Source organism: Mastacembelus armatus, chromosome 24, assembly GCF_900324485.2.
Source record: "Mastacembelus armatus chromosome 24, fMasArm1.2, whole genome shotgun sequence".
Lineage (NCBI taxonomy): Eukaryota > Metazoa > Chordata > Actinopteri > Synbranchiformes > Mastacembelidae > Mastacembelus > Mastacembelus armatus.
In genome coordinates, this window is record NC_046656.1 from 4606673 (window position 1) to 4633868 (window position 27196).

General features: G+C 40.1%; 3 protein-coding genes across 3 annotated transcripts in view; 2 read left to right on the forward strand and 1 right to left on the reverse strand.

Moving 5' to 3' along the window:
- LOC113137221 (heparan sulfate glucosamine 3-O-sulfotransferase 5) overlaps positions 1 to 7300 on the forward strand; it is a 99474-nt gene extending 92174 nt beyond the window's left edge. The window contains exons 3-4 of the mRNA XM_026318728.1: positions 3195 to 3336; positions 5853 to 7300. Coding sequence (XP_026174513.1) covers positions 3230 to 3336; positions 5853 to 6783 — 1038 coding nt within the window. The 5' untranslated portion in view covers positions 3195 to 3229 and the 3' untranslated portion in view covers positions 6784 to 7300. The remainder of the gene's footprint in view (positions 1 to 3194; positions 3337 to 5852) is intronic.
- A 2124-nt stretch (positions 7301 to 9424) lies between these two features.
- LOC113137609 (histone deacetylase 2) lies at positions 9425 to 20755 on the forward strand. Its single transcript, XM_026319390.1, has 14 exons — positions 9425 to 9576; positions 10665 to 10777; positions 10921 to 11038; positions 11593 to 11667; positions 14704 to 14842; positions 14997 to 15138; positions 15253 to 15345; positions 15728 to 15836; positions 16153 to 16293; positions 17242 to 17350; positions 17987 to 18117; positions 19529 to 19684; positions 19777 to 19834; positions 20423 to 20755. Exons 1-14 carry the CDS (start codon positions 9522 to 9524, stop codon positions 20451 to 20453), a joined length of 1470 nt encoding a protein of 489 aa, XP_026175175.1. The 5' UTR covers positions 9425 to 9521; the 3' UTR covers positions 20454 to 20755.
- Positions 20756 to 23076: 2321 nt separating this feature from the next.
- Positions 23077 to 26395, reverse strand: marcksa (myristoylated alanine-rich protein kinase C substrate a). Its single transcript, XM_026319227.1, has 2 exons — positions 25986 to 26395; positions 23077 to 24915 (listed from the first exon to the last, which is right to left on the reverse strand). Exons 1-2 carry the CDS (start codon positions 26079 to 26081, stop codon positions 24217 to 24219), a joined length of 795 nt encoding a protein of 264 aa, XP_026175012.1. The 5' UTR covers positions 26082 to 26395; the 3' UTR covers positions 23077 to 24216.
- Positions 26396 to 27196: the final 801 nt, after the last annotated feature.

A 27196-nucleotide genomic window follows, 5' to 3' on the forward strand; every position in this document is an offset into this window, starting at 1 on the left:
TTTAAAGGGGTCTGAATACTTTCCGTACCCACTGTAAATGTGACCTTTTTGTCCTGCTTATTATCATTAATGTTCCCCAGAGGATGATTTTGAGAGCTATTAACTTCCTGTTGCATTACATCAGAACTTCCACATCCACTTGTATTTTGGAAAGTAGTGGCCATATTTCCATTTTGAATAAAACTTGTTTGTTTAAAGACCTTATGAACTTCCCAAATTTAGGGTTAAATATTTCTAATTTAACTTTCCACAACAAATACCAAAGCTCTAATGTTGACATTTCTATGATATTCAGCCCATTCCTTGTACACAGCAGATTACTTCATTTCATTTTAGACTCTCTCCAATAAAGCTTATAGATCGCCATAACTGTTACCAGCACAGATAATTTGTCAGTCACTCTACACAAAATCTGCAAGATTTTCTGGCCAGTTTAGCATATATATTTTTTCTGTTTTGTGGATCTTACTACTTTTTCTCTTTTCTTTTTGTCAATATCTTGAAATTTAATCATTTGTACATAAATGTGTGATGTGGGTACCCAAAGGTATATACTTTGCACATTGGACCAAAGCTTGCAACTCTAAAAATTAAATTGTAGTGGGCAGACCCCCATGATTTTTTCTGAGCACATTCATGGTCCACAAGATAAAACATTTTGCATTTGGACACTCCACTGGGGTAAAAATAAAAAGGTTAATGCTATGTCGTTAGCGTCACTGTCACAACAATTAGGTGATAATGCTAAGTTTTAAAATATAGTCTAATGGTACAGTAAGAAGACGGTAGTCATAAGAGCCAGTGAACTGCTTCAATAATGTTGATTATGGAGCATATCTATATAATATTTTGTAGCATTATCTAACATAAACTAGCATAAGTTAAAGCTCTTACTGTCATAAGAAAACTAAACTGCGCTTTATTGCTCATGCATTTAACTTTTCATTTGTAAGGTAAGTAATATGCCATTTTTTTCTTCAGAAAGTACACTGTCTCATTTTAAAACATGTACACACAAAAAGCATTTTCAATAGATTGCCATGCTTGCTGAACTCCTAGACTTCAGTGACCTTTCCATCAGTGCCACCCTCAGGAAAAACTTGGCATTTTTAGCCCACTCCTAGTAAAGGTTTGAGAATAACAAAATCATTAGAATGATGTTTGGTCCACGTAACACTTTTGTGTTCAGTGTGCAGTGAGTATTGGAGCCTTTGTTTCTTCTTTTGATTTAGAGTTTAGTTATTACTTTGGAAACATATACTATTTACTGAAAACAGCTTATAGCACCTGTGAACTCTTGTACACTGATGTCATCATCTCTTGCAGAAAAAGAAGTTCACTCTGTGAAAAACTTTTCAAATGCGATTGCTTTTTTCTGAAACTCCCTTTAACAGAAGAAACCTCCAGGGTTAGGGTAGGGTAGGGGAGCTCAGTGCACCAATGGGGAGTCCTCAGGCAGTCTAGGCCTATACCAGCATAACTAAGGGATGGTTCAGGGTTACCTGAACCCACACTAAAGGAAGGTTTTAAATCTAGCTTTAAAAGTACAGAGAGTGTCTGCCTCCTGAACCCAGACTGGGAGCTGGTTCCACAGGAGAGGAGCTTGATAGCTAAAGACTCTGCCTCCCAGTCTGCTTTTGGAAACTCTGGGAACCGCAAGTAGATCTGCACTCTGAGAGCGAAGTGCTCTATTGGGATAATATGGTACTATGAGGTCTTTAAGGTATGAAGGAGCTTGATCATGAAGGGATTTGTATGTGCTCCATTCCTATTTTACAGCGAAGCTCGTATAGGAGAAATATGATCTCTTTTGCTAGTTCCTGTCAGGACTCTGGCTCTGTGGTTTATGAAAATAAACTGCTCCATAATTGATAATTGTGTACGGGCCTCCTCTTGTGCACACATCCTAGCACAGCTGTCCTGGCTGCAGCTCCTAGACAGGGCAAACAATTAATTTCTGTCTAGGTCTATAAATAAGTTGTATAGAATGTGCAGCAAATGGTGCTGACTGTTCATTAGTACAAAAGAATAGCATCTGTTGAGTTTCTGCAGATCGAAGACTGTGGAATTGAATTTTTTGTTCAAAGACTACATAAGTGCTGCTGAGCAGTACTTAGGTCCCATGGAATACCGTTTGCTAAACCCCTCCGCTGAATAGTGCCTAGCCAATCATAGATTGGCAACCATAACTAGGCCTGGCGGTGTGTCTAGTTCAAGGCTGTATTATGGGGGATATTCCATATCTCAGCAGTATTAAGGGTCTTTTTTATTGCCTTTCAAAGTCCAAAAACATATGAGCACACATTTAAGGAAAAAAGTGTGTTTGTCTGCTCTGACTTAAGGCACTAATACTTATAGGTAGATATTAGGCTACTTATACAGTAACCTTATATCTATGTACTTTTGAAAGCTGTTGGACACTTGGAGTCTGTTACTGTTGTGTTTAGATGCTGAACCAAACCAAACAGTAATGGATGTGCAGAGAAATGACTTGATGATTCCCCCATAGAACTGTACCAGCAGCTCCTGAAGCAGGTTGAATTTCCTGAGCTGACACAGAAAGAACGTCCTTTATTGTGCCTTCTTGATGGTGGAGCAGATGTTAGATGTCCACTTCGGGTCCTAGGAATGCTGAATGTGTTAGAAAACATTTGCCTATTTCCACATTAGCATGTTTTTTTCATGTATTTGTTGAAAAGAGGATCCAAACTTGGTAAGAGTGATGAAGCAAGGCAGGTGCAGGCTATAAAACCTACACTGTTTGTTTAAAATAGCAAAAAAGCTACCTCTTTCAGAATTCACATGGTCCTTTGATCCATTCTCAATATAAAAATATTGATTAGTTGCAACTTATACAAGAGCTTCTTGGTCACACATTTAGTTAGACTGTGAAGCAAAACTTTTTCTCCAAACTGAGAATCTAATTTGCAGCTACACTTTACTACACATTCTCTTCTCAAAGGTGAGCCTTCACAGCACACCGTAACACTGGATCATATCAGACTGCTGAGCTGTTAAAAATAAATAAATGTATCAAAGTGGTAAGCCTTCTCTCTAATGGCACTGCAGCACTTTTCAGATGTGTGTGAGTGTGGCTTAATCACTTGTAAGACTTGATTGAGTATGTGTTAATAAACATTAGGCTGTCTTTTATCCCTTGATGATTAGTAGTTTATGTGCTCTGCTCTCTGCAGGCTGAAGACGCAGTCCTGAAGATTGATGGAGGGCCATGCTATTCAAACAGCAGGCATTGCTGAGACAGAAGCTCTTTGTTCTGGGCAGCCTTGCTATTGGAAGTGTCCTTTATCTTGTGGCCAGGGTTGGGACCTTGGATAGGTAAGTAATCACTGGTACAGTCTGAGAAGTGCTGCGCATTTATTTAATATACATAATGTTTTTGATTTGTTTATTCACACTTGATATTACTAATTAATATAACACTGTTTAAGTGAATTAGTGAATCAATATATAGCTGCCCAGTGTCTTATGAAGGTGTTTAAATGTGGCCCTGGAAGTGCTTAGGCCAAAAAGTGATGTGTTTACAGTTTTGGCAGCCATGGGTCTAAAAGTGTATTTATCCTAAACTGAGCCTGTCAGACATTGCCTCTGGGCTGAGGCACTGGGAGATTAGGTTCTCCTGAATAAGGCAGAATTTGTATTTGGAGTTGTAATTTCATACAAAATCTCATCACACCTATCTATGTTACCACTGGTGATATTCCATTGTGATTACTATTAATTGCTTTGTTTAAAGTTGAATTAATTAAAACTTTATATCAACAACTGACCAGGTGTAATGTGAAAAGTCTCCCTTGTAGTGACAAATCACCTGCAGTTTCATTCAGTTTTAATAAACTTTTTAGCTCCTCTGAGCAAATTGTTTTGGTTTTATAGCCTGAATTTTTCTGCTTTGGTTCAGTATACTACTCTCACCTATCTTGTTTCTTGTGGTTTTCAATAAACTAGTTCCGCTAAACCTGCTGTACAATAGTGAGGCATTTATCAGCTAAAAAGACATATTTTTCTCAGTGGGTTGGTGGAGACCAAAACTGAAAGACCGGTGTGTTTTGGAAACAAATCCGTTCAGTTGGCCATAAACACAGCTGTAAATTATTCCAAATTGTGGATGTGTAGCATATGATCTACTTTATTAGGTGATAATATGGGACCATTCTGTTGTTGGTTTGTTCCCTTATCCTCAAAATGAGAAAATAAAACAAGTGAAAGTTGTTACTTATTTTGAAATTATTTACAATTTATTACCCTGGCACTCCAGTACATTAAAATGGTATAAATCAATAGGCGGAGGCAGAGGAATTCATCCAGCTATTTCTCTAACATCATAACAAAGTCTCCCCCTCTTCCTTCTCACTAGCACATTTATTGGCCTCTCCTAAAGATACCAGCAAGAACAGCAGCCTCACCCAATGTGAATTTTGCTATGGTTGCTGGAAATTATTTAAGCTGCAAGTATACTTTTGCTGGTGGGGAAATGTTAATTTCAGAGATTAGACCAACCAGGGCCGAATCTAGGAATGGGCAGGGGTGATCTTAGCCCACCCAAACGTCTGTCTTGCCAACCCAAGTGAAAGACAGAATTTATCTATGAGTTTTAACGATTTGTGCTTTGGTAAAGGCGATCTAAGGCAGGCTCCGTGTTAAGTTTCAGAGTTGGCTGTAGACTGCCCCAGTCAATCAAAAAATAACACCAGAAAAATGCATTATTTTCTGTTTTTATTGGCCGAGAGCTGGTATACTCTCCACACTCTCGACCTGCCTTCAGTTTCTGAGCGATAACTAGCAGGAGTATTTGTGTACCATGCATAGATGGTGGTGCCTATAAGGAAGCCTGCCTCCATCTTCCCCACCACCCCCTTCAGAAATAAATCCGTCTCCCTCCACCACAGCCACCCAAAGTCACTGGACCTCCATTTAAACACACCGTCCCAGCCAGTATTAACTAGCCACCCCAAACAGCTACCTCCATATCACGGTCATTTAAGGCTGGGTGGTACCGTCCGCGTCCATAACTTCAATACAGCGTTTTGCGGGACGCGTGCTTCTCTTTCCCTTGTCGTATAATGAGAGCGATGTGGTTATACCAATTGGAAATCTGGGACGCTATTTTTAAATAGACTCGAGCAATTGAAATTTGTCAGAACCTCTAGTAAATTACACGTTCTGTTTAGTAGTCTAGTCAGGATCATGGAAGCATTGTAATGTGTGTTAAATGACTGAATAAATAAATAAATCCTAATAATTGCCCACCCAGGATATATGAGAGCCCACACTTCCACAGCTGGCAAGAACCGGCCCTGAGACCAACTATGAACCTGGCTTAGCAACACACAATCTGCATCTTTTAGATCACTGAGAGGCTACAATCAGCCAGGAAACTTTAACTACAGTTATTGTACTTTATTTACCAGCAAACACAGTAAATATATTACGCTTAAAATCAGCAGTACAGAAACAATCTTGCCCTATTTTTGCTCATTTTTTTAGTTGTAGCTTTCTTGATTTGAGAAAAGAGCCATTTGGCACATTTTTGTTTTGTAAAAAAATAACTATAAATATCCCATGTAAAAATGTTAATTTCTTGGTATGGACTATAAAAGCCATTATGGTAGAATGAACAAAGACAACAGCAACACTTACACAAACTCTGACTTGATTCAAATAATTTTGTATTTGCCGTGTGTGTAGCATAAAAACTGGCCATAATTAGGAAAGGAATCCCGCATCCTAGTACTTTAACCAAGCCAAATATTTCTTTTCATCTGAAGTTAAAAATCTTTATTATAAACATTTATTGTACTGTCTGCTTCATTTCTCTTGTTTTTGTAATTCAGGCTACAGCCCATTTGCCCCATTGAAAACAGATTGACCCAACCTGAGCCAGCACAAATCCCACTCCGCACCCTGCAATTTAAGCGTGGCCTGCTTCATGAACTACGTAAAGGCAATGCCACCAAAGAGCAAATCCACCTGCACAACCTGGTCCAGCAGCTGCCTCGAGCCATCATCATCGGGGTGCGCAAGGGAGGCACCCGTGCCCTGCTGGAGATGCTCAACCTGCATCCGGCAGTGGTCAAGGCTTCACAGGAGATCCACTTCTTTGACAATGACCAAAACTATGCCCGGGGAACTGACTGGTATAGAGGCAAAATGCCATTCTCCTTCCCTCATCAGATTACGATTGAGAAGAGCCCTGCCTATTTCATCACAGAAGAGGTCCCTGAACGCATCTTCAAGATGAATTCCTCCATCAAGCTGCTGATCATTGTCCGTGAGCCCACTACTAGAGCTGTATCTGACTACACACAAGTGCTCGAGGGCAAGGAGCGCAAAAACAAGACCTATCACAAGTTTGAGAAGCTGGCCATCGACACTAACACCTGTGAAGTGAACACAAAGTACAAAGCTGTCCGGACCAGCATCTACACCAAACATCTGGAGCGCTGGCTGAAGTACTTTCCTGTGGAGCAGTTCCATATTGTGGATGGGGATCGTCTCATCACGGACCCACTGCCGGAACTGCAGCTTGTTGAGCGCTTCCTCAACCTCCCATCAAGGATCAGCCAGTATAACCTGTACTTCAATGCTACCAGGGGATTTTACTGTCTGCGATTTAACATTATCTTCAACAAGTGCCTGGCAGGCAGCAAGGGTCGCATCCACCCAGAGGTTGACCCGTCAGTGGTGACTAAACTGCAGAAGTTCTTTCACCCATTCAATCAGAAGTTTTCTCAGATCACTGGTAGAACATTCAACTGGCCATGATGAGCTTTGAACTTCTCCAATGAAGTACCTTGGTTTGGTGTTGTTTTTAATGCCCAGCTACAAGATCTCAAAAGATATCAATAGCACTTTGATTGAATTTAGTACTAAAATGACAGTGTGACCAAATATAAAAAGAATTTATTGTATATTTGTTTTTACCTGTGTGAAAATACAACATAATAGTTTGGTTAAAATGTTATGTTTAAGGCACTTGAACATGCAGATTAATTCACTTCTCTGTCAGTGTTCCCCATGAAGAAAAAACAGTACTGAAGTGTGTGATTAACTAAAGAGATTATTTTTATTTTGCAAACCCTGACATTTATGCTGTTAAGATAAGCTTTAAATGTGATGCTTTTTTCATGATAAAACACCTTAGAGGAGCATAAAATTACATCTCATAAACAGCTACATTGTTCATTTGTTCTCCATCATGTAATTTGACCAAAACTGCATGAATAATCAAGATGCTTTTATAACATTGTAGGATCTTGTATTAGTTGTCTTCTAATGTTGATTCATCTTGTTATCACCACATTTTATTTTTAATTCATGCTGTGATCAGTCCACTGGAAAGTGAGCTCTCAGTCTTAACCCAACATCATCCAGAGGAATCTAGTGTTTCAAGCTTGACCCAAAACCTCAAAGACTTGAACTTGTGTTTTATTGTAAGTATGATATTTCTTCCCCTGTTCAATGCTTTTTGAAACACTGGTAAAAATCCATAGTTAAAAAAAGTTGTTGTCTTAATGATTCTTGTCAAACCAACTGTTTATTCTGTGATAATTAGAAAAAAAACTGTTTCTGTGCAAATATTCACTGTATCATAAGTGTGTTGTTAAAAAAGGTTAAATTAAAAGAACATGTAGACTGTCAGCTGATTTATAGTGTACTGTTTTTACTTTTGCTACTAAAAGGAAGAGCTGGAAAAATAGAAATAGAAATTGAAATTGAATTTTATGTCTGTGAATTAAAACAATTTAGCTGTAGTCTGGAGGGGATTAGCTGTTTCCCTAGACACCAGTTGTTATTGCTATGCAAAGCTAATCATCTCTTGACTTCAGCTTTGTGTTTAACACATAGACTGGAGTGGTAGAAACAGGCTCATCTAACTTCTAGATTTGTCGAACTATTCCTTTATGACATACATTCAAATTATGTTATTGCTGTATACATCACTAATAAAGTAAAAATAAGATAATTGTATTTCAGGGGTTTTGGAAAAAGTTGTGAATCAGGATTTAAGTTTGATAACAGAAAAATTTGGATTCTGTCTGGACATAGTAGAATGTCATGTATGTGTTAGAAGATGGGGTTGTACCAGATGTATGTTATATAAAAGATGGAAAAGCCTTCTGATTTGGGGGGTTTTAAACAGGAGGGATCTGAAGGGATCCTGCTTGCTTTAGGGCCTTTGCTTGGAAACTGACACTTATCGCTGACCTCCTAGGATTTCTCTAAAAGGATCAATAAAATAAGGTGTGATGTGAGGCATGGAGCCATATGCTATGTGGTTCCAAGCTCAGCTCAGTAAAGTCAGATTTAAACAGAGGATTGGCCATATAGCATTTTCTTTTTCAACCTATTGTGACTTAACAGCAGACCAAAATGTAACAGAGATAATGCTGACATCTAGTGTTGTGTCAGAGCAGTGACTTTGCAAATGTTACTTGTAAAGCAGTAATCACTATTTGGATCTAAAGTTTCTGATTAGTGGTTTGTCTTCATCCATGTACTTTGATACTTTGTTTCTAAAAAAAGGTGATAGATAGATAGATAGATAGATAGATAGATAGATAGATAGATAGATAGATAGATAGATAGATAGATAGACTTTATTAATCACCAAAAAGTATTTTGTCTTATGAAAGTAATAACTAGTCAGTAGTAAGACTGGATTTCCTGTATTGTTTAGTCCTGCAGCTCAGTGAGTGATGCTCAGTGTATTCCAGGATGGTCTCTACCTTTTTCTGTGTGCATTGTCTCCACCACAGCCTCCAGTGAGTCCAGCCTCATTCCAGTCACTGGACCAGCTTTCTGTTTTATGCTGCCTCCCCTGCAGATTGCAGCATAAAACAGCACGCTTGCTGTCATAGTTTGGTAAAACATGTGCAGCATCTTCCTGTAGATGTCTAAGGACCTAAGCTGCCTTTAGGAGGAAAAGGCGTCTTTGTCCTTTCTTTTATATAGAACATCTGTGTTTAGTGATCAGTCCAAGTTGTTGTCCAGGTAATCTGTGATCCAGGAAACAGAGGAGGGGGTCCACCCCCATCCCTTTGAGTTTGTCTCTGAGGATGATTGATTGAATGGTACTGAATGCACTTGAAGAATCAAAGAACATAATCCTCACCTAAGTACCAGGTTCTTCCAAATGAGACACAAAACGGTGAGGCATGTAGTGGACAGCATCATCTACACCACATCCACAGTTTGTGAGTAAAGTGCAGGGGATCTACTGTGTGTTTTGACATCGGGTCTCAGTAGATGTAAAAGCCTAGATTAGTTATGCATTTAAATTGTTCGAAGTGATTTATGGATGTTTTCTGCAGCAATATAATTCTGGCCTATATTTCTGTTGGGCTGGGGGCGTGTTCTAATTAAACGCCCCGCCCCTGTCGCGCCTCCCATTCAGCAGCTCTTCGTTCCGCCGTGTAGTCTTCTGTGTTAATGCCATCCGTCCTATTCTCTGTCTGCTAAAACCACTTCAGCCCTACTTTTTTGAAAAAGTCCTCCAAACTATGGCTTACACGACTGCGGGTGGAACTAAGAAGAAGGTCTGCTACTACTATGACGGTACGGGACATCCGGAGAGTCTGAACTGGGAGCCCAAATTGGGGCATCTGACTGGGTAGCGCTAGCCGCTTTAGCTAGTCGGTTTAGCTGGTGCCGCTGGTGACTGGATGGTGTTTTAACACAGGCAGCTAACGAGTATGCTCACTGCTAGCGTTAATCACCATGGCTTGAATAGCTCGTGCTGCTAACTAGTGTCGCACGGCTTGTTAACTGAAAACAGTCCAGCTGACATAAGATCCACTTTGTACCTGACGCAGAAGGAGATGGTGAAACATGAGCGTACGATAAATAACGCCGATGATGTGATTAGGTTGACGTGAATGTGAGATCTCAGTACTCATCATCATTGTTTAAGCCATGGAGCGTTAATTGCCACTGTAGATCAGGCTTTGTGCGCCACGCTGCATCTGTATACCTGGATAACGAAAACATCGATGAGAAACTTTGGATCCAGAGGCTCAAAGTTATGATTTTGACGCCACAAAGCGAAAATGCACCAATTTTACTGTGTGCTGTGTGCTCAGGCCTAATTGACCTATAACGTTGGTCACAGCACCGCGCAGATGAGCAGAGTTTCACCATAATTAGATGAAACCGTCCTTTTGATTCACAAGGTGGACCAAACCCCCCCAGCCCCCCACACCCACCCACCCCTCCTACTTCCAAAGTTATCACTTATTTTTTAAAGTAATCACTTCAGGTCAATAACAACATAATTAACCAGAGTATCTGCTTTCCTACAATGGCGCAGTGCCAAAAAATGTCACTTGGTAGCATCACCATGGCCTGGTTTGCAGTAGGCAGGGACCAGGGATCTTGCTCACTGTAACATATGGCATAGTAGTGATATGTCTTAAATAGTGTTTCCAGTTCCCTGGTCAGCATATACACATTGCTGATTTTTATTTTATTTTTTATCACCTCTGTGTTCTGAGAGCCCCACTAACCATCCTTTTCTAATATTCTAGCATTAGTTCTGTAAAATTGTGATACGTATTTCATCAGTATCAGGTAGTCCCCCTTAAAGTACTGTATATGTGTAAATTCTTTTGAATGTGGCTGTCATTCTGTTATCTTTCTGTTGGCAGGTGACATAGGAAATTATTACTATGGACAGGGGCATCCCATGAAACCACACCGTATCCGGATGACTCACAACCTGCTTCTGAACTATGGACTGTACAGAAAAATGGAAATCTATGTATGTTTCTTTATGCTAAATAACATTCTTTAATGTATGCTGAAATGAAACAGAATGTAAACAGCTAATAAAGCCCTGGCATGGTCGTGGTCGTCTTCTTTGCTCCCACAGTTTTCGGCCAACTGATTTTCTTTGTGTTTCAGAGACCACACAAAGCCACAGCAGAGGAGATGACAAAATATCACAGTGATGACTACATTAAGTTTCTCCGATCCATACGGCCAGACAACATGTCTGAGTTCAGCAAGCAGATGCAACGCTGTAAGTAGTGTGTCAGCGCCTTGTTTGAAGTGTTGTATGAATATAAATAACATAGTTGGCTATTCATTTTTTGCCATTCAACCAATTGTTTCATCACCTCTTCCCACCTCTCATGGCTTTGAGTTGCAGAATATCTTAGGGTGTATTCCAGATAGTGATCTGTGGCATATACTGTTATTCTTCAATTCTTTACAAGCAGGGAAAAGCAATAAATGATTCAACGAGGTATATTTTGAGGGGATTTGTGAGTAAAACTCTAGAGCAGGGGAGAGGCAGCGCTGCTGGACAGAGACTGGATTGGTTTTCCCACTGTGCTCTGCATTCAGATGAAGTTAGTTTATTGACTAACAGTAGCTGCAGTCATGGCAGGCAATATGTTACTGCAACACATCCCAGATGACAAACTGGAAGAAATCACACACTACCAGTCTTTAAGGTTGTAGTAGCACTCTGTTTTAATTTGAAAACCCACTGAAAACACCTTTAATAAGAAGGCACCGAGCTGCTGTTCCTGTTTGCAATGATTGAATCATCTCATCATTTGTATCTTGCAGTCAATGTTGGAGAGGACTGTCCTGTGTTTGATGGGTTGTTTGAGTTCTGCCAACTCTCTGCTGGTGGCTCTGCTGGTAAGTTGGAAGGAAGAAAATGGAATGCAAATTTACTGAATTCACTACCAAACAGTGATGTAACTTCATGTTAGAATATTGTAAACTGGGTGATTGGTCTGTCCCATCAACTGTTTGACAGATAGGTATGATATCTGCATACAGCAGGTGAGGCAGGCTAGAAAAACACATTCACACTCACATTCACTTCTGTGGGCAGTTAGAAAACCCAAGCGTAAAATTGCGCTTCGTATAATTATTATTATTATTTTATTTTAGTTTTGTTTTTTTGTTTTTTGGAATCGTATTCTCACATAAGAACATGCACTACATATTTTATGTATGATTTGACTCATACGAGAGTTTACAAAACCACATTTTTGTGTACATTTTATTCATTTATGCACATCCTTAGGCCAATATGTACAAATGTTTATTAGTACACGCACGTCTTTTTTGACAGCAGCCTTACACCACAGCTGTACTTCTGTTACCAGTCAATCAAACAGCATTTTATAAGCTGGATTCACTCACCAAAGTCCCCTTATAACCCCTAAGTTAGAATAAGTGTATGTTTGTTATGCTGACTTATCGAATTCTTAGGAACAAGATGAAAACAAATTTTGTGGTTGTATATAATTGCCATATATTAAAACTGGCTGAATTGTTGTGATTAAGAGCAACCAGTTCCTCTCCACCCACACTTCAGAATTCTGTGTGCGTGTGTGTGCACACATAAAGGAAGGTACTTTTGAAGGTACTATCCAGGTCAATTTAAGTATCTTGACACTTGGTATCAATATTAAAGGACTTGGACATTGATTTGGGCATCTCAAATTACTGCAAAAAAAAATAAGGGAACACTTCATTGTCGCAGTCAGTTAAACTTAAGCAATATCAGCCTGTTCATTTAGGACGCACAAATGACTGTAAATCAGTTTCACCTGCTTTGGTGCAAAAGAAAAAAGACAACAGGTGCAATGAAGACTCAAAAGCAAGACAACCCCCAAAAAAGGAAGGAATTGAATGTGGTGGCTGCAGTCCTTCCTGACAGATTATTCTCAGGTTTTGTGTTTTGGTAGTGTACAGGTCGGTCGATTAATGGGTTGGCTGAGTAATTGGGCCAAGTATTGTCATTTTTAACATAATCGCCATTGGATGATGGCTAAGCATATTAAGATGATTATCAGGCATCTACGGGCAGCTCAGTGTTGTTTTTGGCTGTGTGACACTGCCACTTGACAATTGACAAATTTTTGAAAAAGTGAAAATAAGAATTTCATGGGAGGCAAACAGCATGGTTTAAATTCTTGTTCCAAAGCCTCATATATTTAAATAGTTAAATACATAATCTTACTTTTAGCAATGATGATTTTAGATTCAAACACACCTAAATCTTGTCTCATCACCCCTAAATGATAATAATGATCTATTATTAACTAATTTAATAACTGATTATGTGAATGTTAATTTTTTACTTTTTGTAATCCGCCACTCACGTGAAAGCAACATAAGCGAAGAAGAAGGTAGCAGTGGATTTCATGGTGGAGATTAAAACCACATGTAGAAAATTTGCTGTTGACTGTTCTAATGCTAATTTGCATACATCAACATGACTATGAACTAATTAGCAAACCACCGCTGTCACATACCATTTTAATGATTGAATTACACATATCTGCTATGCAGTTACACAAAGAAGTATATTTACCACACACTCATAGATAGATACTTTATTCATCCCTCATGGGGGAAATTCAGATTGTCCTGCAGCTCTTTTATTAACTTTAACATAGAAATTTCACTATAAAATATAATTAACAGATAAATGCACTCAGTTAATAACATACAACATAAATAGCATAACTAACATATCGAGGGACAAAGGATCTCCTCAACCTCTTAGTTCAGGTGAGAAACTAAAGTCAAAATGATGTTACTTGACTGCATTGCCAATACAATCCCAGTTGTCAATTAGAATTATGGTATTAATGGTATTAATTATAACAATTAATATATTATAGATTCTGTTACTGGATGTTACATTTGCTATTTGGTTGGCAGCACAGAGGAGAGAGGAGGGCAGAGAGAGATCGAGAGAGGGAGAGAAGGGGAGAGAGCAGGGTACAATCGGCAGAAAGGTACTATATGAATGTAGATACTATATGTATCTCGCATTCTGTTTACGAGCTGAGCACCCCTAAAACACAGATACCAGAACCACCCTGACTTTTAGAAACAAAATAACACAGAAGACTGGTCCAACATATTGGCCAAAAATACTTGGCATCATAAAGCAAGCATTGGGTAACCTGATTGCTAAAAATCGGCATCAGCCATTGAAAAACCCATTTACGGTCAACCAGGCTGTTAAACCAGGAGTGCTGGACAGGGCCGTTGAAGAGCAACAACCCAGCTGAAGGACCCAAATTTGCTCCTTGGTGCAAGGAGGAACATGAGGAGCACTGTTAGAGCCCTACACAATGACTTCCACCAGGCTACTGGAGTGCATGATTCTGACCAAATTGTCAGAAGCAGACATCGTCAGGGTGGCATACCTGACGATGTATGTACATCCTCTAATATGACCTGTGCTCACATCCCAGTACCATGCAGCTCCACCACTGGTCCCCTGTTCTTGTCACAGATGTGAGCAGATTTACACTAAGCACATGTGACAGGTATGAAAGAATCTGGAGACGCCATGGTGAACGTTATTGCACATTGCACGATTTGATCACAACAGCACCAGAGCCATGTGTATAGTCTGTGGAGCTGCAGAGTTTGAGGTCATGATACACACACAACTGTTGGCATCAATAGAAGGAACTGATGAGCAAAGACGCATATGACTTGCACACATTGTACTGCGATGGCTAGTTATATTAATAAATAACATTTTTAAGAATTTAATACTAATCTGCTTTACCAAGACTGGGTGGGTGTGATCTATTCAGTTTGATTAATAGTAGCAACATCAGCTAACAACCTCACAACAGTTGCACAAGAGAGCATCTAAGTTTGATGTTAAAAGCAGATGTGTTCTGTTGTGCCCAGCTGGTTCAGTGAAATTGAACCGACAGCAGACTGACATTGCAGTGAATTGGGCTGGAGGACTTCACCATGCGAAGAAGTCTGAAGCATCTGGATTCTGCTATGTTAATGACATTGTGTTGGCCATCTTGGAACTGCTCAAGTGAGTTTCACTAACAGCTTGACAAAAGTCCTCAACAGTAGGGCATTTGCATTTTTAGTGATTCATACATATGCAAAGCAGATTCATGATGTCTTTCAGGTTTTGTTTTTTTCCAAAATTCCACGTTAACTAAGCTACATATTTTTGTACTCAGGTACCACCAGAGGGTGCTGTACATAGATATAGACATCCACCATGGGGACGGTGTGGAGGAGGCCTTCTACACCACAGACAGAGTCATGACCGTGTCCTTCCATAAGTATGGGGAGTACTTCCCTGGAACAGGAGACCTCAGGGTGAGCCTCAGCCTCAGTTTTCTTGGTAGCTGCTATCTTCCATGATGAATACTCTGATAAATGTGCAAAGCATCAGTTTCTTTATCCTCTGTTCCATTGGCCTCTTGTGTTTAGGATATTGGAGCTGGGAAAGGCAAATATTATGCTGTCAACTTCCCTCTGCGGGATGGCATTGATGATGAGTCATACGAGCAAATCTTTAAACCTGTGAGTTTGTGAAAATCCTAAAATTCCTTTTTGTATTACACTGCACCTATTGACATTTTCAATTTCGTGTTAACTTGAACCATATACCAGAAAAATACCTGTACAATTAAATTCCAGTGTCAGTACTTCACATTATTATTTTAAGATGGACAAAACATTAAGTTTCTAGGATTGGATGACTGGGTTTCTAGGATTTGATGGTGGATAATCTCTGAAATTTCAAAGCCGATTTTAAAAGATTAAATGGTCCTGATAACATGAAATATAGCTGGGTGTATGGGCTTGGTTGTCACACTAGGCAGAAACAAGTAAAAGGCATGATAGCAGAAAGTTGAGGTGTGCCATTTTGAAACAATATTATTTTTCTGTTGTGGCCCTGCAGGTGATGGCTAAGGTGATGGAAATGTACCAGCCCAGTGCTGTGGTTCTTCAGTGTGGTGCAGACTCTCTCTCAGGAGACCGCCTCGGCTGCTTTAACCTCACCATCCGCGGTATTCATAGTCTGAGGAATCAGATAAATGCTTAGATTTGCACAATATTCAGATTGTTTTGGTGTGAGAGTATTCAATTCAATTTCAGTTTATTTGTATCGCGCCAAATCACAATTCAATCATCTCAAAGCACATTACAAAAAAGAAAAACCCAACAAATCCCTTATGAGCAAGCACTTGGTGACAGTGGAGAGGGAGGTCTGCGGAGCGGAGCTCAGTGTACCGATGCAGAATCCTCAGGCAGTCTAAGCCTATAGCAGCATAGTCATAGTAGTAATTTTGTCACATTGGTTGGTCTGATATTTGTTTCTCCTAGGCCATGCCAAGTGTGTGGAGTACATGAAGTCTTTCAACCTTCCGCTGCTCATGCTGGGTGGAGGAGGATACACCATTCGTAACGTGGCCCGCTGCTGGACCTATGAGACAGCCGTGGCTCTGGATACAGACATTCCTGATGGTTCGTCACTGATGGCATAAATAGATATTTCATTTTGACACATTTCCACCACAACCTCGTTCTCTGGCTGTAGATGAGTCCTGAAGTGTATGTCAGTCCTCTCTCGGTTTGGTTCATGTGAGTATTAGAGGCTTAAAATGTCAGTAAGAAAGTGGCTCCACATGCTGAGAGTGACACTAACAGATACATTTATGTCTAAGTAGCGTTTTACTGTTGCTGGTCAAAACATTACTAATTTTAACTGCTTAAACTTGATAATTGCTAATGTAATCTGTAACTGGGCATCATATTTGTTGATCGCACATGTTTATCATTAATGTTTCAAACACAACTCTTGTGTATGAAATTGGTTTTCAAGAGAGTCACCACGATGTGTATCAGCTTAGATCTCGTAGAGCACTTGATCCACTGGAGCTGTCAATTGAATTAAATGTGTGATAACAAGCTATGTATCTGCAACACCTGTGCTTGAACCCCCTTCCTCTTCAGCCTGGACTCTTTGAGTGCTGGGGTACTGGGTCTGGATGATGGGGATAAGGGTGGGTCTTGAGGGGTCAGTGGTGAGAGAATGTTCTATGACTACACCTCTGGAAAGGGACAAGCTGCCTGCCTTCTGTCCTCACAGGGAGCTAGTCAGCAGACTGTCTGTTTCACTGTGTGTATATAATCTAAAGAGAGAGCATACAATCAGAGGCTGTTGAATGGGCCAGCAGTCCTCCTAATGGAATTTCAGGACAGAGCTCCCTACTCATTTCAGTTCATCCTCCCCTCAGTCAGGAACAGTGCAGGTTATAAAGCCCCAGTAAATCGTATGCCCCTTTTTCATTTTGCATGACTGATGATCTGACACTTTGTTTTATCTGTAGTGCGTAAATCTTCACCAACCGTGTTCATCTTTGCTCAGTTGTCCCAGTTTGCTTACATTTCTCAATACTGTTTCTATTGCAGAACTGCCATACAATGACTACTTTGAATACTTTGGGCCTGACTTCAAACTGCACATCAGCCCCTCCAACATGACCAACCAGAACACACAGGAATACATGGACAAGATCAAGTACGTCCAGTCATTTTATAGCGAAGCTGCAGTGGATTTTTAAAGTGTCTGGAATCATTTTTATCACTTTTGATTATGCAAACATTATATACTGTGTGGTTATAATTAAAATTGTTTTGCTAGTTTTTTCTGGAACTTTTGATTACGTCTTACCATTTTCATCACTACTGTGAAACAGGCTGAGGAACATGGTTAATTCTGGCTGTTGATCATTTTTGCAAAAAATAATTTACAGGGCCCAGTGCCCTAATTTTCCTAGTCTTACTTTTCGATTGTGCTCCAGTAACCACACTACTGCTACTCTTAGAGGACCACCCATCAGCAAAGACAGTATTTTTTCCATTGAAGTCATTACATGTCATTAACCATAAAACACAAACATGTTTTCATCAGGTGAAGTATTTAGGTAGGTAGGTCATTGCAGATGCAGCCTGACTAAGCTAATCAGCAGTCAGACTGAAGTAAACATTCAGACTGAATTAAACAAAAGATTTTCTGCATCAGACTGCTGTCACAGCACTTCAGTAACACATGTGATCTATATACCTGTATCCATGTAAAAGTGTGTTTGATGATGCTATTTAAAACCTCTCCAGAAATACCTGAATGCTTGGCTTTGTGTATCTGACTGTTCAGACAGCGACTGTTTGAGAACCTGCGGATGCTGCCTCATGCTCCTGGAGTTCAGATGCAGGCCATACCAGAGGATGCTGTCCCTGATGACACTGTGGATGACGACACAGAGGATCCTGATAAACGCCTGTCTAGTAAGACTGCCCTCCATTTTCTTACCACACTTTTGTTACATGCACAGAAAATAGGTTGTGTGTGTCCACGTTTATCTGCTGCCGTGCTCATCTTATAGTGCGTGTGTAACAAATACTGTTTAGTGTGACTCTCGAATGATATGACCATGTAAACATTTTATTCCTAGTTGCATATTAACCCCAAGCAGCTGCAAGTCCAACAATAAAGAATGAAATATATAAACATTAGATGGTGTTGATTTTATACTATCAGTACATTTCTAGTGGCCATGAAGCTCAGAAATTCCCACTGACATGAAGCACCGAGACACTCCTTTAGCCAATAATGCATAGGTATTTTTTATGAGCATACAATGCTGCACAACATAGTAAGGAATTGCCTGAAAAAATAAGGAACCAGTGGGAGAATTCACAAAGAGGTTACAAGAAAATGATCTATTAACAGTAGCTGAAATACAGCAGTGGTCAGGAGGTACAAGAAAGTCCATACCTACAATAACAGAGCACAGTGGCATCCTTAAAATAAATGAAGCTGAGCACAATTCAGCATTTAAAAAGCATTCTCTAATAAGTTGAAGAAACCAAAAATAAACGAGTTTAGGTCAGATGAGGTCCAGCATCTCTGGCATGGACCTGGCCAGGACTTATTGTGTAGTGCTGACCGTGAAAACCTGGAGGTAGGAATGTGCTGTTATGGGGCTGCATGAATGGAAAAGGTGTAGGAGAGATGGCTTCCATAGGTGCGACTATGTGTACATTTTGTGCACCTAAATACTGAAGAAAAATAGATGACTCCCAGACATGAGAAGCTTGTCAAGAGAAGAATTTTCTAACATGAGTGACCCCAAACAGATGACAGAAACAAGTGAAAGCCACAGTACAGCATCAAAATCCCTGAAGAAAAGAGGAGCTGAAAGGATCATCTGTGACTGGTGGAACATCTTTCCACAGATTTTTAAAATACTATGATTATTCATGCCCAGGAGGACTGAATCTGACATCAAAAATAGACACACAAAACATTACAAAATAAAAAGAGAAGAAACTCACACAGATCTCACGCAGTACTGATACAGAACTGAATCATTTTAAATGAGCAGGGTTTGTAATTACTTTACACTTGAGTGATATTGCCCAGAATTATACTTAGTGTTGCTGATACTGTACATGACATGGTCAGACAAGCAACAGAATTCCAAAACCGGTGAAGCATTTTTACTTATTTAACAGAGAGCTGGATTTGTAACAACACAATTGTCAAACAGTGATTGGTAAAAATAAGACAGATGAGCAGCTGTTGCAGCTGTCAGGGTACCTCCATGTACTAGTGTTCTGGTGTCTTCCAGTTATTTCCTAAAGAATGACACAGCAGTGTCCATATGTTGTCATATTTTTTGTTGTGTGGTTGCAGTTCGTTCCACAGATAAGAGGATAGCCTGTGACGAAGAGTTCTCTGATTCTGAGGACGAGGGGGAGGGTGGCAGGAGGAATGTTGCCAATCACAAGAAGGGAGCGAAACGGCTCCGAGTGGACGAAGACAAGAAAGAAGGAGAGGACAAGAAAAGTGGTGGGTACTCTCAACTAGGACATTGAAGAAAGCAAGTCATCAGGTTTTTCTATAAGTGGAAAAATGTTGATTTGTTCTCTGTCCTATCCCAGAAATAAAAGAGGAAGAGAAGACAAAGGACAGCAGTGTTGAGAAGACTGACTCCAAAAGGTGACAAGCCTCTCTGTGTATATTTGCCCAAAAACTAGAGAAATAGATGTCCTTAAAATATTTCTGTTGTATTTACTTCAGGCCAGTTTAACAGTGACTGCAGTGTTTCTTTTAAATTCAGTTGAGGGCTGTGCTTTTACATGCATTTTAGAAAAGTATCCTGGGCTTCCTTTTCAACAGATGATGATGAAGCGGGAGTGTCAGTTACTGCTGGTTTATTCCAGGACTTTCAGTGATCCCTAAACATCAACTCTCAGAATGACTTGATACCACATCTATTTATTTGTTTTGTAGAACATAGTTATGTACAGCTTGTGATTGGTTCGTAACAAAACAAATGTGAACTTTAAACAGACACTTCCTACCTTGGCCTGGACCAGTAGATGTGACCACAGCCTTAGTCTAACATGGGTGCATTTAGTTAATTGGTTCCTTTTGTTTTTCTCCAAGATGTATGAAAAGAGGCATTGTTAAGGTCACCTCATGAAGATTATCTGCATTGAATTGGCATTTTAAATTTAAAAGTGCACCTTCACCCTATACTAACACATCTCCAGCTGAGAACTCACTTTTTTTTTTTTTTGCCAGTGTGAAGACTGAGCAGACCAGCAGTGCCTGATTGATCAAGGATCCAGCTCTTCACTGAATCACTGTCAGAAGCATTATATTTATTGAGACTCCTTTTTCTACTTGTAAATCTCTTTTTAATTGCAAGCATCCCTCTTTGTGTAGCGTATCAGTGAATTTGCCATGTTAGCCCTTTGATACCCTTTAAAACATTTAATTTCAATGTGCGTGATCTTCTGAAGGAAACATTTACTTACTGGTTTTTAGGAAACTGGGTAAACTGTAGATGAACCTACAGTGATTTTATGTTTAAATTTTGATATTTTACATTTGTCAATAAATCTTTTTATATGATTTCCATGTAATATATGCTACTTTATCTGAGGCTTGCTGCTATGTGTAATAATGTGCAAATGTAAGAAAACAGTAAAAGATACATTGACAGGGTGTAGGAAAATTGAAATAGACCAATGGTCTCATAGATATGGGAGGGGAAGGCCTGTTGGAAATAGGAGACAAACCATCACAAGTACAAAGGCTTTTGTGTGTTTATGTAAAGGAAAGTAATATTGAGAATATTAGAAGCTGGTAATGATATTCAATAGTGGCAGCATGCAACTGCAAGTCTATTTGTAGCTCACTATTAATGTAGAGAAACAGGAAAACAGAAGTTATTGTATTTGGGCCTAAAAACCTCAAAAACAACTTTTTTTTAACAATATTCCAGCACTACTGTGAAAAACCTTGGAGTTATTTTTGACCAGGACATGTCCTTTAACTCACACATAAAACAAATTTCTAGAACTGCCTTCTTTCATCTGCGCAACATTTCCAAAATTAGGAACATCCTGTCTCAAAATGATGCAGAAAAACTAGTCCATGCATTTGTTACCTCAAGGTTAGATTACTGTAACTCATTACTATCTGGATGTCCCAATATCTCCATAAAAAGCCTCCAGTTAATCCAGAATGCTGCAGTCAGAGTCCTGACAGGAAAAATCCTTCTTCTCACATACAAATCCCTTCATAATCAAGCTCCTTCATACCTTATAGACCTCATAGTACCATATTATCCCAATAGACCACTTCGCTCTCAGAGTGCAGGCCTACTTGTGGTTCCCAGAGTTCTCAAAAGCAGAATGGGAGGCAGAGCCTTTAGCTATCAAGCTCCTCTCCTGTGGAACCAGCTCTCAGCCTGGGTTCAGGAGGCAGACACTCTCTGTACTTTTAAGGCTAGACTTAAAACCTTCCCTTTAGCCAAAGCTTACAGTTAGGGCTGGCTTCAGGCAACCCTGAACCATCCCTTAGTTATGCTGCTATAGGCCTAGACTGCCATGAGGACTCTCCATCGGTGCACTGAACTGTTGTGTAATGAAAATGTTCGGCCACATGGGGGCGCTCTGAGCCAGGCGATAGCGCCTGAAGGTACAGACACAACGGTACGAAGTATGCTTACCTGTGGAAATTCAAGAGCATAATATTAAGCATAAGATACTTTCAACATGGATACTTTGATTAATTCGGCATAAAGAAAATTCAATGAGTAAGACAAATGTAATAAAATGCCACGGTGAGGGCACTAAATTAGAAACTATCAGTTTAAAGCCAATTCATCGAAGGTTTGTCGAATATGAAAGTATCTGCTACAACACATATCAAGACTGCTTTCCTTCGTGGCAGCGAGGTAAGCTAACTAGCGACAGTTCAAAGCTGACCTGGTATTAGCTTTATCTAAGGTTTGCTGTTTGTTTCCATTTGCAGAGTCTCGGCTACAGCAGCACGTATGGTGAATGCTCACCGACCTGGCTGAGGTAGGATGACCCAGGCATTAATCTCAGCCCTGACCTGTGGCCATGTCCTCTGACAAGACACAGGTCTCATTAGCAACATTTTTCAGAAAATACGAAATCAGGGGAAAATTCTAGACTTTAAAGGCCCAAGCATATCAATTGGTATGCAGGACATACAGTACGATATTTAACTGGTATTGGTCTGTTTGCCTACCTTTCTAGGTCTGGCACATGAAACTGAGTTTGTCGTTCTTCCAGTGAAACATTCATAAATATCTGGCAGTCAGCTAGAGGAAAAAAAAACTGTTTCTGTTTCTGCCACTGCTGCTGAGTCACTGGCAGTGCACTTGTCAAGATTCACTTCAGTTCAGGTGCACAATATGCAGGCATGGTGTGGGGCATATCAACATGGCTTTAGCTGGTCAGAGTTCATCTTTGATCAACGTTGTGCAGAAGGACTTGGTTGGCGAATAGAAAGGATGTTTGGAAATGGAAAAGTAGTGTGTTGTCAGCCTTTTGGAAGCATTTTTGCTGATATATGAAGTCAGAGAGTTTTGTATGTTAAAATATGTCTGGAGGGGATCTTTAATGCTCTGGTGCATTTTAGATGGTGTTCAGTCTTTTGTGTCTGCAGCTTGTGCTTAGACATTTAGAGCCAATGCCTTCTTAGACACCTCGGGGATGAAGTAGAATAAGAAATTATGGAACTGACGTTGTTGCAGAAACATTTTTGGTGTAGTAATTGTGTGTATATACTTGTTTAGGTAGCAATTCAGCTTTTTGTCCCAGCTCTTTTAATATTTCTCATTTTCTTACAAATAACCTGCACAGGAGCTAGCATTTATCTACTTCGAGCCTTACTGCACAAACAACAAGAAATGCGGGTCAAATTTTAGTCACATTTATTTTTGCTTTTAGTGTGCTCACAAAAAATTAGAACACCTTAAGCAGAGGAGTTTAATAGCATTTTGTAAGCAAAGTTACATTCCATCTCTAAGTCAAATTGGTCAAAGCTTCTCCAGTATTTACAAAAGAAAAGAGAGAAAAAGAGAGACAAGATGCTACACAAACATTTGCATCTGATAGGTTCCTTACATTTTTGTCAAAGATCACTGAAAAAGCATTGCCTGCTGTAATCAAAAAAACATACCACAGTATATAAACAGTTAACCATTCCACTTATCACAGCTTGGTTTTTGAGTTCAAAATTGCTAAAGAAGGTCTTCAGGGATGACTTTTTTCTTTTGTGTGTGTTATTTTACAAAAATGAGCGGGTGGAAAAAGACCTGCATGTGCTTCATGAGATCAAGATTTCATTTAATTTTTTACAATAATCACAGTTAAAAACACCCCGCCTATACATACTTACATTTTTATTAAGGTCATAAAACCAACAATAAACAATAAAGCCTATACAACTTTTATCTCTACTGAGTCACTGACTGGTACAGCTAATGAGAAGTGAAAAGCTCCTATGAGTTTATATGACCTCCTAAAAATCTACCTCTGGGATTCTTGTTGTATTGTAAAAATGACTTAGTGTTGTAATCTATATGGAATGTGTATATAGATGTTGGTCTTTTAGACTACTCTTCCCCTTTCTCCTCTGCCCTTGCCCTCTATGAACTCACACCCTACACTTCTTCATTTACAGCTCAGCCCCTATCTCCTTCATACCATGGGCATTTCCATATCATTGTTTACATTTTGTATAAAAATTCAAAAATTAAAAAAAATAATACTGATGAAAAAATATATGGCAGATTGTGGATGCATTTCATCTGTTGCACATATTGAAGCCACCCACCTACCTAGCCCATTGGAATGGAAGATAACAAGGGACTGAGATGGGTTTTGTATAAGGGGGAATGGAAACCAAAAATAAAAAAGAAAAGCTTTAAAATATCCCTGGTTGTAGACAAGTTCTTCAAAGCCAGGACCTGCTGTCACTCCAACATACAACAGGGAAATGTTTTTTGATTATCATTTTTCTCCTTTTTAATTTTTCCCCACTACTCTCCAGACTTATTCTGCAGCCTCGGTGGCTGCAGCCGGGGTCTCCGTTGATGCCTCCGCTGAGGCTGGGGTAGCCTCCTCTGTTTTGGGCACCTCCTCGGCCACAGGCTCAGCCGGCTTGTCCTCAGCCTTTGGCTCCTCTGTGGATGCAGCCTCCTTGGTCTCCTCAGCAGGTTTCTCTACTGGTGCTGGTGATGCCTCTGGCTTGGCCTCCACCTCCTCCTTGGCCTGCTCAACAGCAGGTGCAGCCTCCCCCTCAGCAGGCTTGGCCTCTTCGCTAGTAGCTGTCGTTTCCTCTGTGCCCTCGGCCTTGGCCTCCTCTGTGGGTGCTGCAGCAGCAGCTACTACCTCCTCGTTCTCAGCCCCTTCTCCTGTCTCCTTTTTGGTCTTCTTGAAAGAAAAGCCGCTGAGCTTAAATGATTTCTTGAAGGAGAACCTCTTCTTCTTCTTCTTGGGGGTCTCGTTGCTAGTGGAAGGTGTTGCACCGTCCTCTGCCTTTGCTGCCTCTCCCTCAGTAGGAGCAGGAGATGCTGCCTCTACCTTATCCCCTTCTGCAGCCTCCTTCTCAGCTGGGGCAGCCTCGGCAGTCTCAGCCTCCTCTTTGGGGCTCTCCTCGGCTGTGGCACTGCCGTTGGCCTGAACCTCCTCTTTACCATTTTCAGCAGCGGCAGGAGAGGCATCCCCATTTGCTTTAACATGGCCATTTTCCTAAAAAGAGAAACGGTGGCTGTTAATGCCATAAGCTGGTTTACAAGACTCAAAGCCGGACAGTTCCACTGATGGACACCGGGGGCAGCAGACACCATGAAATCAGAAGTAACAAAAGCAGAAGCTCACTTTAGCATGGGATCTACTTTACATGGAAATAACCGCACACGAAACATCAGCAACGCGTTAGACTGAAAATCCAGCATGGTTCCGCATTTTTCGACTAATTTCCATCACATCCTGCGCGCGCTGCCGCAAGTGGATCTCAACGGGTCGGTGCATGACCGCTTCAACAACGGAGCACCAAAACAAAGTAACTGCTCATTAAAATGGCAGATGGTCATTAGTGCCGTACATCACAGACCTAAGAGGTCGTTTAGATTTATACCTAAAAAGGTATAAATCTAAACGAGGTTCTGAATTGGTCTTTCTCCCTAAATGCAACCTCTAAGATAAGGGCGGCTGAACAGCACAAGGATCTCTGTCTGGGGCGCACTGCCGGCCCCCAACCTCTGTCTCCCCTTCTGTGCAGGCTGCCATCTCCACTTTCTAGTCGAGCATCTGTAACAAAAGGCGTGGTGCTCCGAGCGCACATGCCTTTGTTGACGTCGTCTTATTTAACAACTTCCAAATTGTGGTCAAGAGGCAATTTCATTCAAAGCCAAAGCAGTTCAAAAACGCTGAATCCTAAAATTATTAGTTGGAGGAAATTCACCACCAACCATTAAACACGTTCATTCAGATTCAATCTATTTATCAACAAAACATTTAAACGAACCAGCTTATTCTTCTCCTTATTTTGTCACATTTCCTTTAATATTCACTCAAAACTGCGTAAATTATCAGCATAAAATGAAATGTCAATCAACCGTTTCTCACCAATTATAATCTACTGAGATTGAAAAAATAATTAATAATTAAAAAAATAATTGTTTCAACTCACACCACGGACATACATTCAGTCTATCCACAATTACGCACGGATCGCGCCCACAGAGCGCAGCTCCCTCCGGAGCGACAAAAGTACCGGCTGATGGATGTAAAGATTTGGATGTTAAAATATCATTTACCTGTCCATTGGTCTTTGCAGGTGAAGCAGCAGCCTCTCCGGGCTTTTCAGTCGCGGTTTCAGCCGTTCCTGTTGTCTTGGACAGTTGCGCTCCCATGCTTTTCGCTCCAACAAAGAAACTCAACCGATCCAAAAAAAAGCGAACAAAGACCCACAAGCCTCTTTGTTGAAACGCAAAGCTCTTCGTTGCTTTCTCCCTCTCTCTTTATCTCTGCACGAAGAAAAAGTTCACTGGGAAAATGTAAAGTCCAGCTAGAGTGAGGAGGATTTTTCAGCAATAACAGGGAAGAGCTGGCACCTGATTAGAAGTAATAAAATCCCAGATTGGTGACCGTGTCGCTGTAGACAGGCTGCAAAATGGAGAAATGTCCCTTGTTGCTAATAAGATGCGGAGTCCAACGCCCAAGTACAGAGATGAATGGGCGCTCCGAATGGTGACGGCACCGTATTGAGATTCAGCCAATCACAGCATCCTCTCAGAGAATGGGCGGGGTTTACCAAAGGGAGTGAACAATAGATTGTAGCGTTGTGTTCAAGGTACGTAAGAATAATGAAATTTCAACTGGCACCGTTTAAGTAGGCTGTAGCTTGTTACTGGACTAAATGATTAATAGTATTTGCCACCCACCGACATGAACAAAATAGGAGGTATTAAAACATACAAATAACATCTGACATTTTCCTTCTTTTAGTACTATTCGTTTACACTATCTTTAGTAAAATAGTAAAAAAAATTAAGGTCCTTTTGTTTTGTAGAGCTGTATTTGAAAAATTAAGAAAAAAGTCATGTCTTATGTGCACTATAAGCTGATAACCAAGATTTTGAAAATCATTTCTCGAGACATTGGAACTCATAAAATTCAATATTATGTTTACCGATATTTGTCTTGTTGATTCCAATGATTGCTTGTGGTAGTGGTGTCAAACAAATGTTCCTTGAAAAAAAATCCATCATCCACACCTGTGTATTTCTATTTAGGGTCACAGGGATCTGCTGGAGCCTATCCCACCTCTGTTTGGGTGAAAGGCAGGGGTACACTCTGGAGATGTCACCAGTCCATTACAGTGAAATAAAAAACCTGGACACATTTAACATTTTAAATTGTTTGATAGAGAATGTCTATAGTTAATTATATGGAATAGATTACGTATTTTATATCCAACCAGGACTTAGCCTACAATCAAAAAAGTAAAAATAATATAAATAAACCT

What these genes read in the sequence shown, in the direction of transcription:
- LOC113137609 (XM_026319390.1), top strand. Translation starts at nt 9,522, where the DNA reads ATGGCTTACACGACTGCGGGTGGAACTAAGAAGAAGGTCTGCTACTAC. An exon ending in GGTCTGCTACTACTATGACG is followed by an intron (nt 9,577 to 10,664) that starts GTACGGGACATC and finishes TTCTGTTGGCAG; the next exon opens with GTGACATAGGAAATTATTAC. An exon ending in ACAGAAAAATGGAAATCTAT is followed by an intron (nt 10,778 to 10,920) that starts GTATGTTTCTTT and finishes TTTGTGTTTCAG; the next exon opens with AGACCACACAAAGCCACAGC.
- marcksa (XM_026319227.1), bottom strand. Translation starts at nt 26,081, where the DNA reads ATGGGAGCGCAACTGTCCAAGACAACAGGAACGGCTGAAACCGCGACT. An exon ending in CTGCAAAGACCAATGGACAG is followed by an intron (nt 24,916 to 25,985) that starts GTAAATGATATT and finishes TTCTCTTTTTAG; the next exon opens with GAAAATGGCCATGTTAAAGC.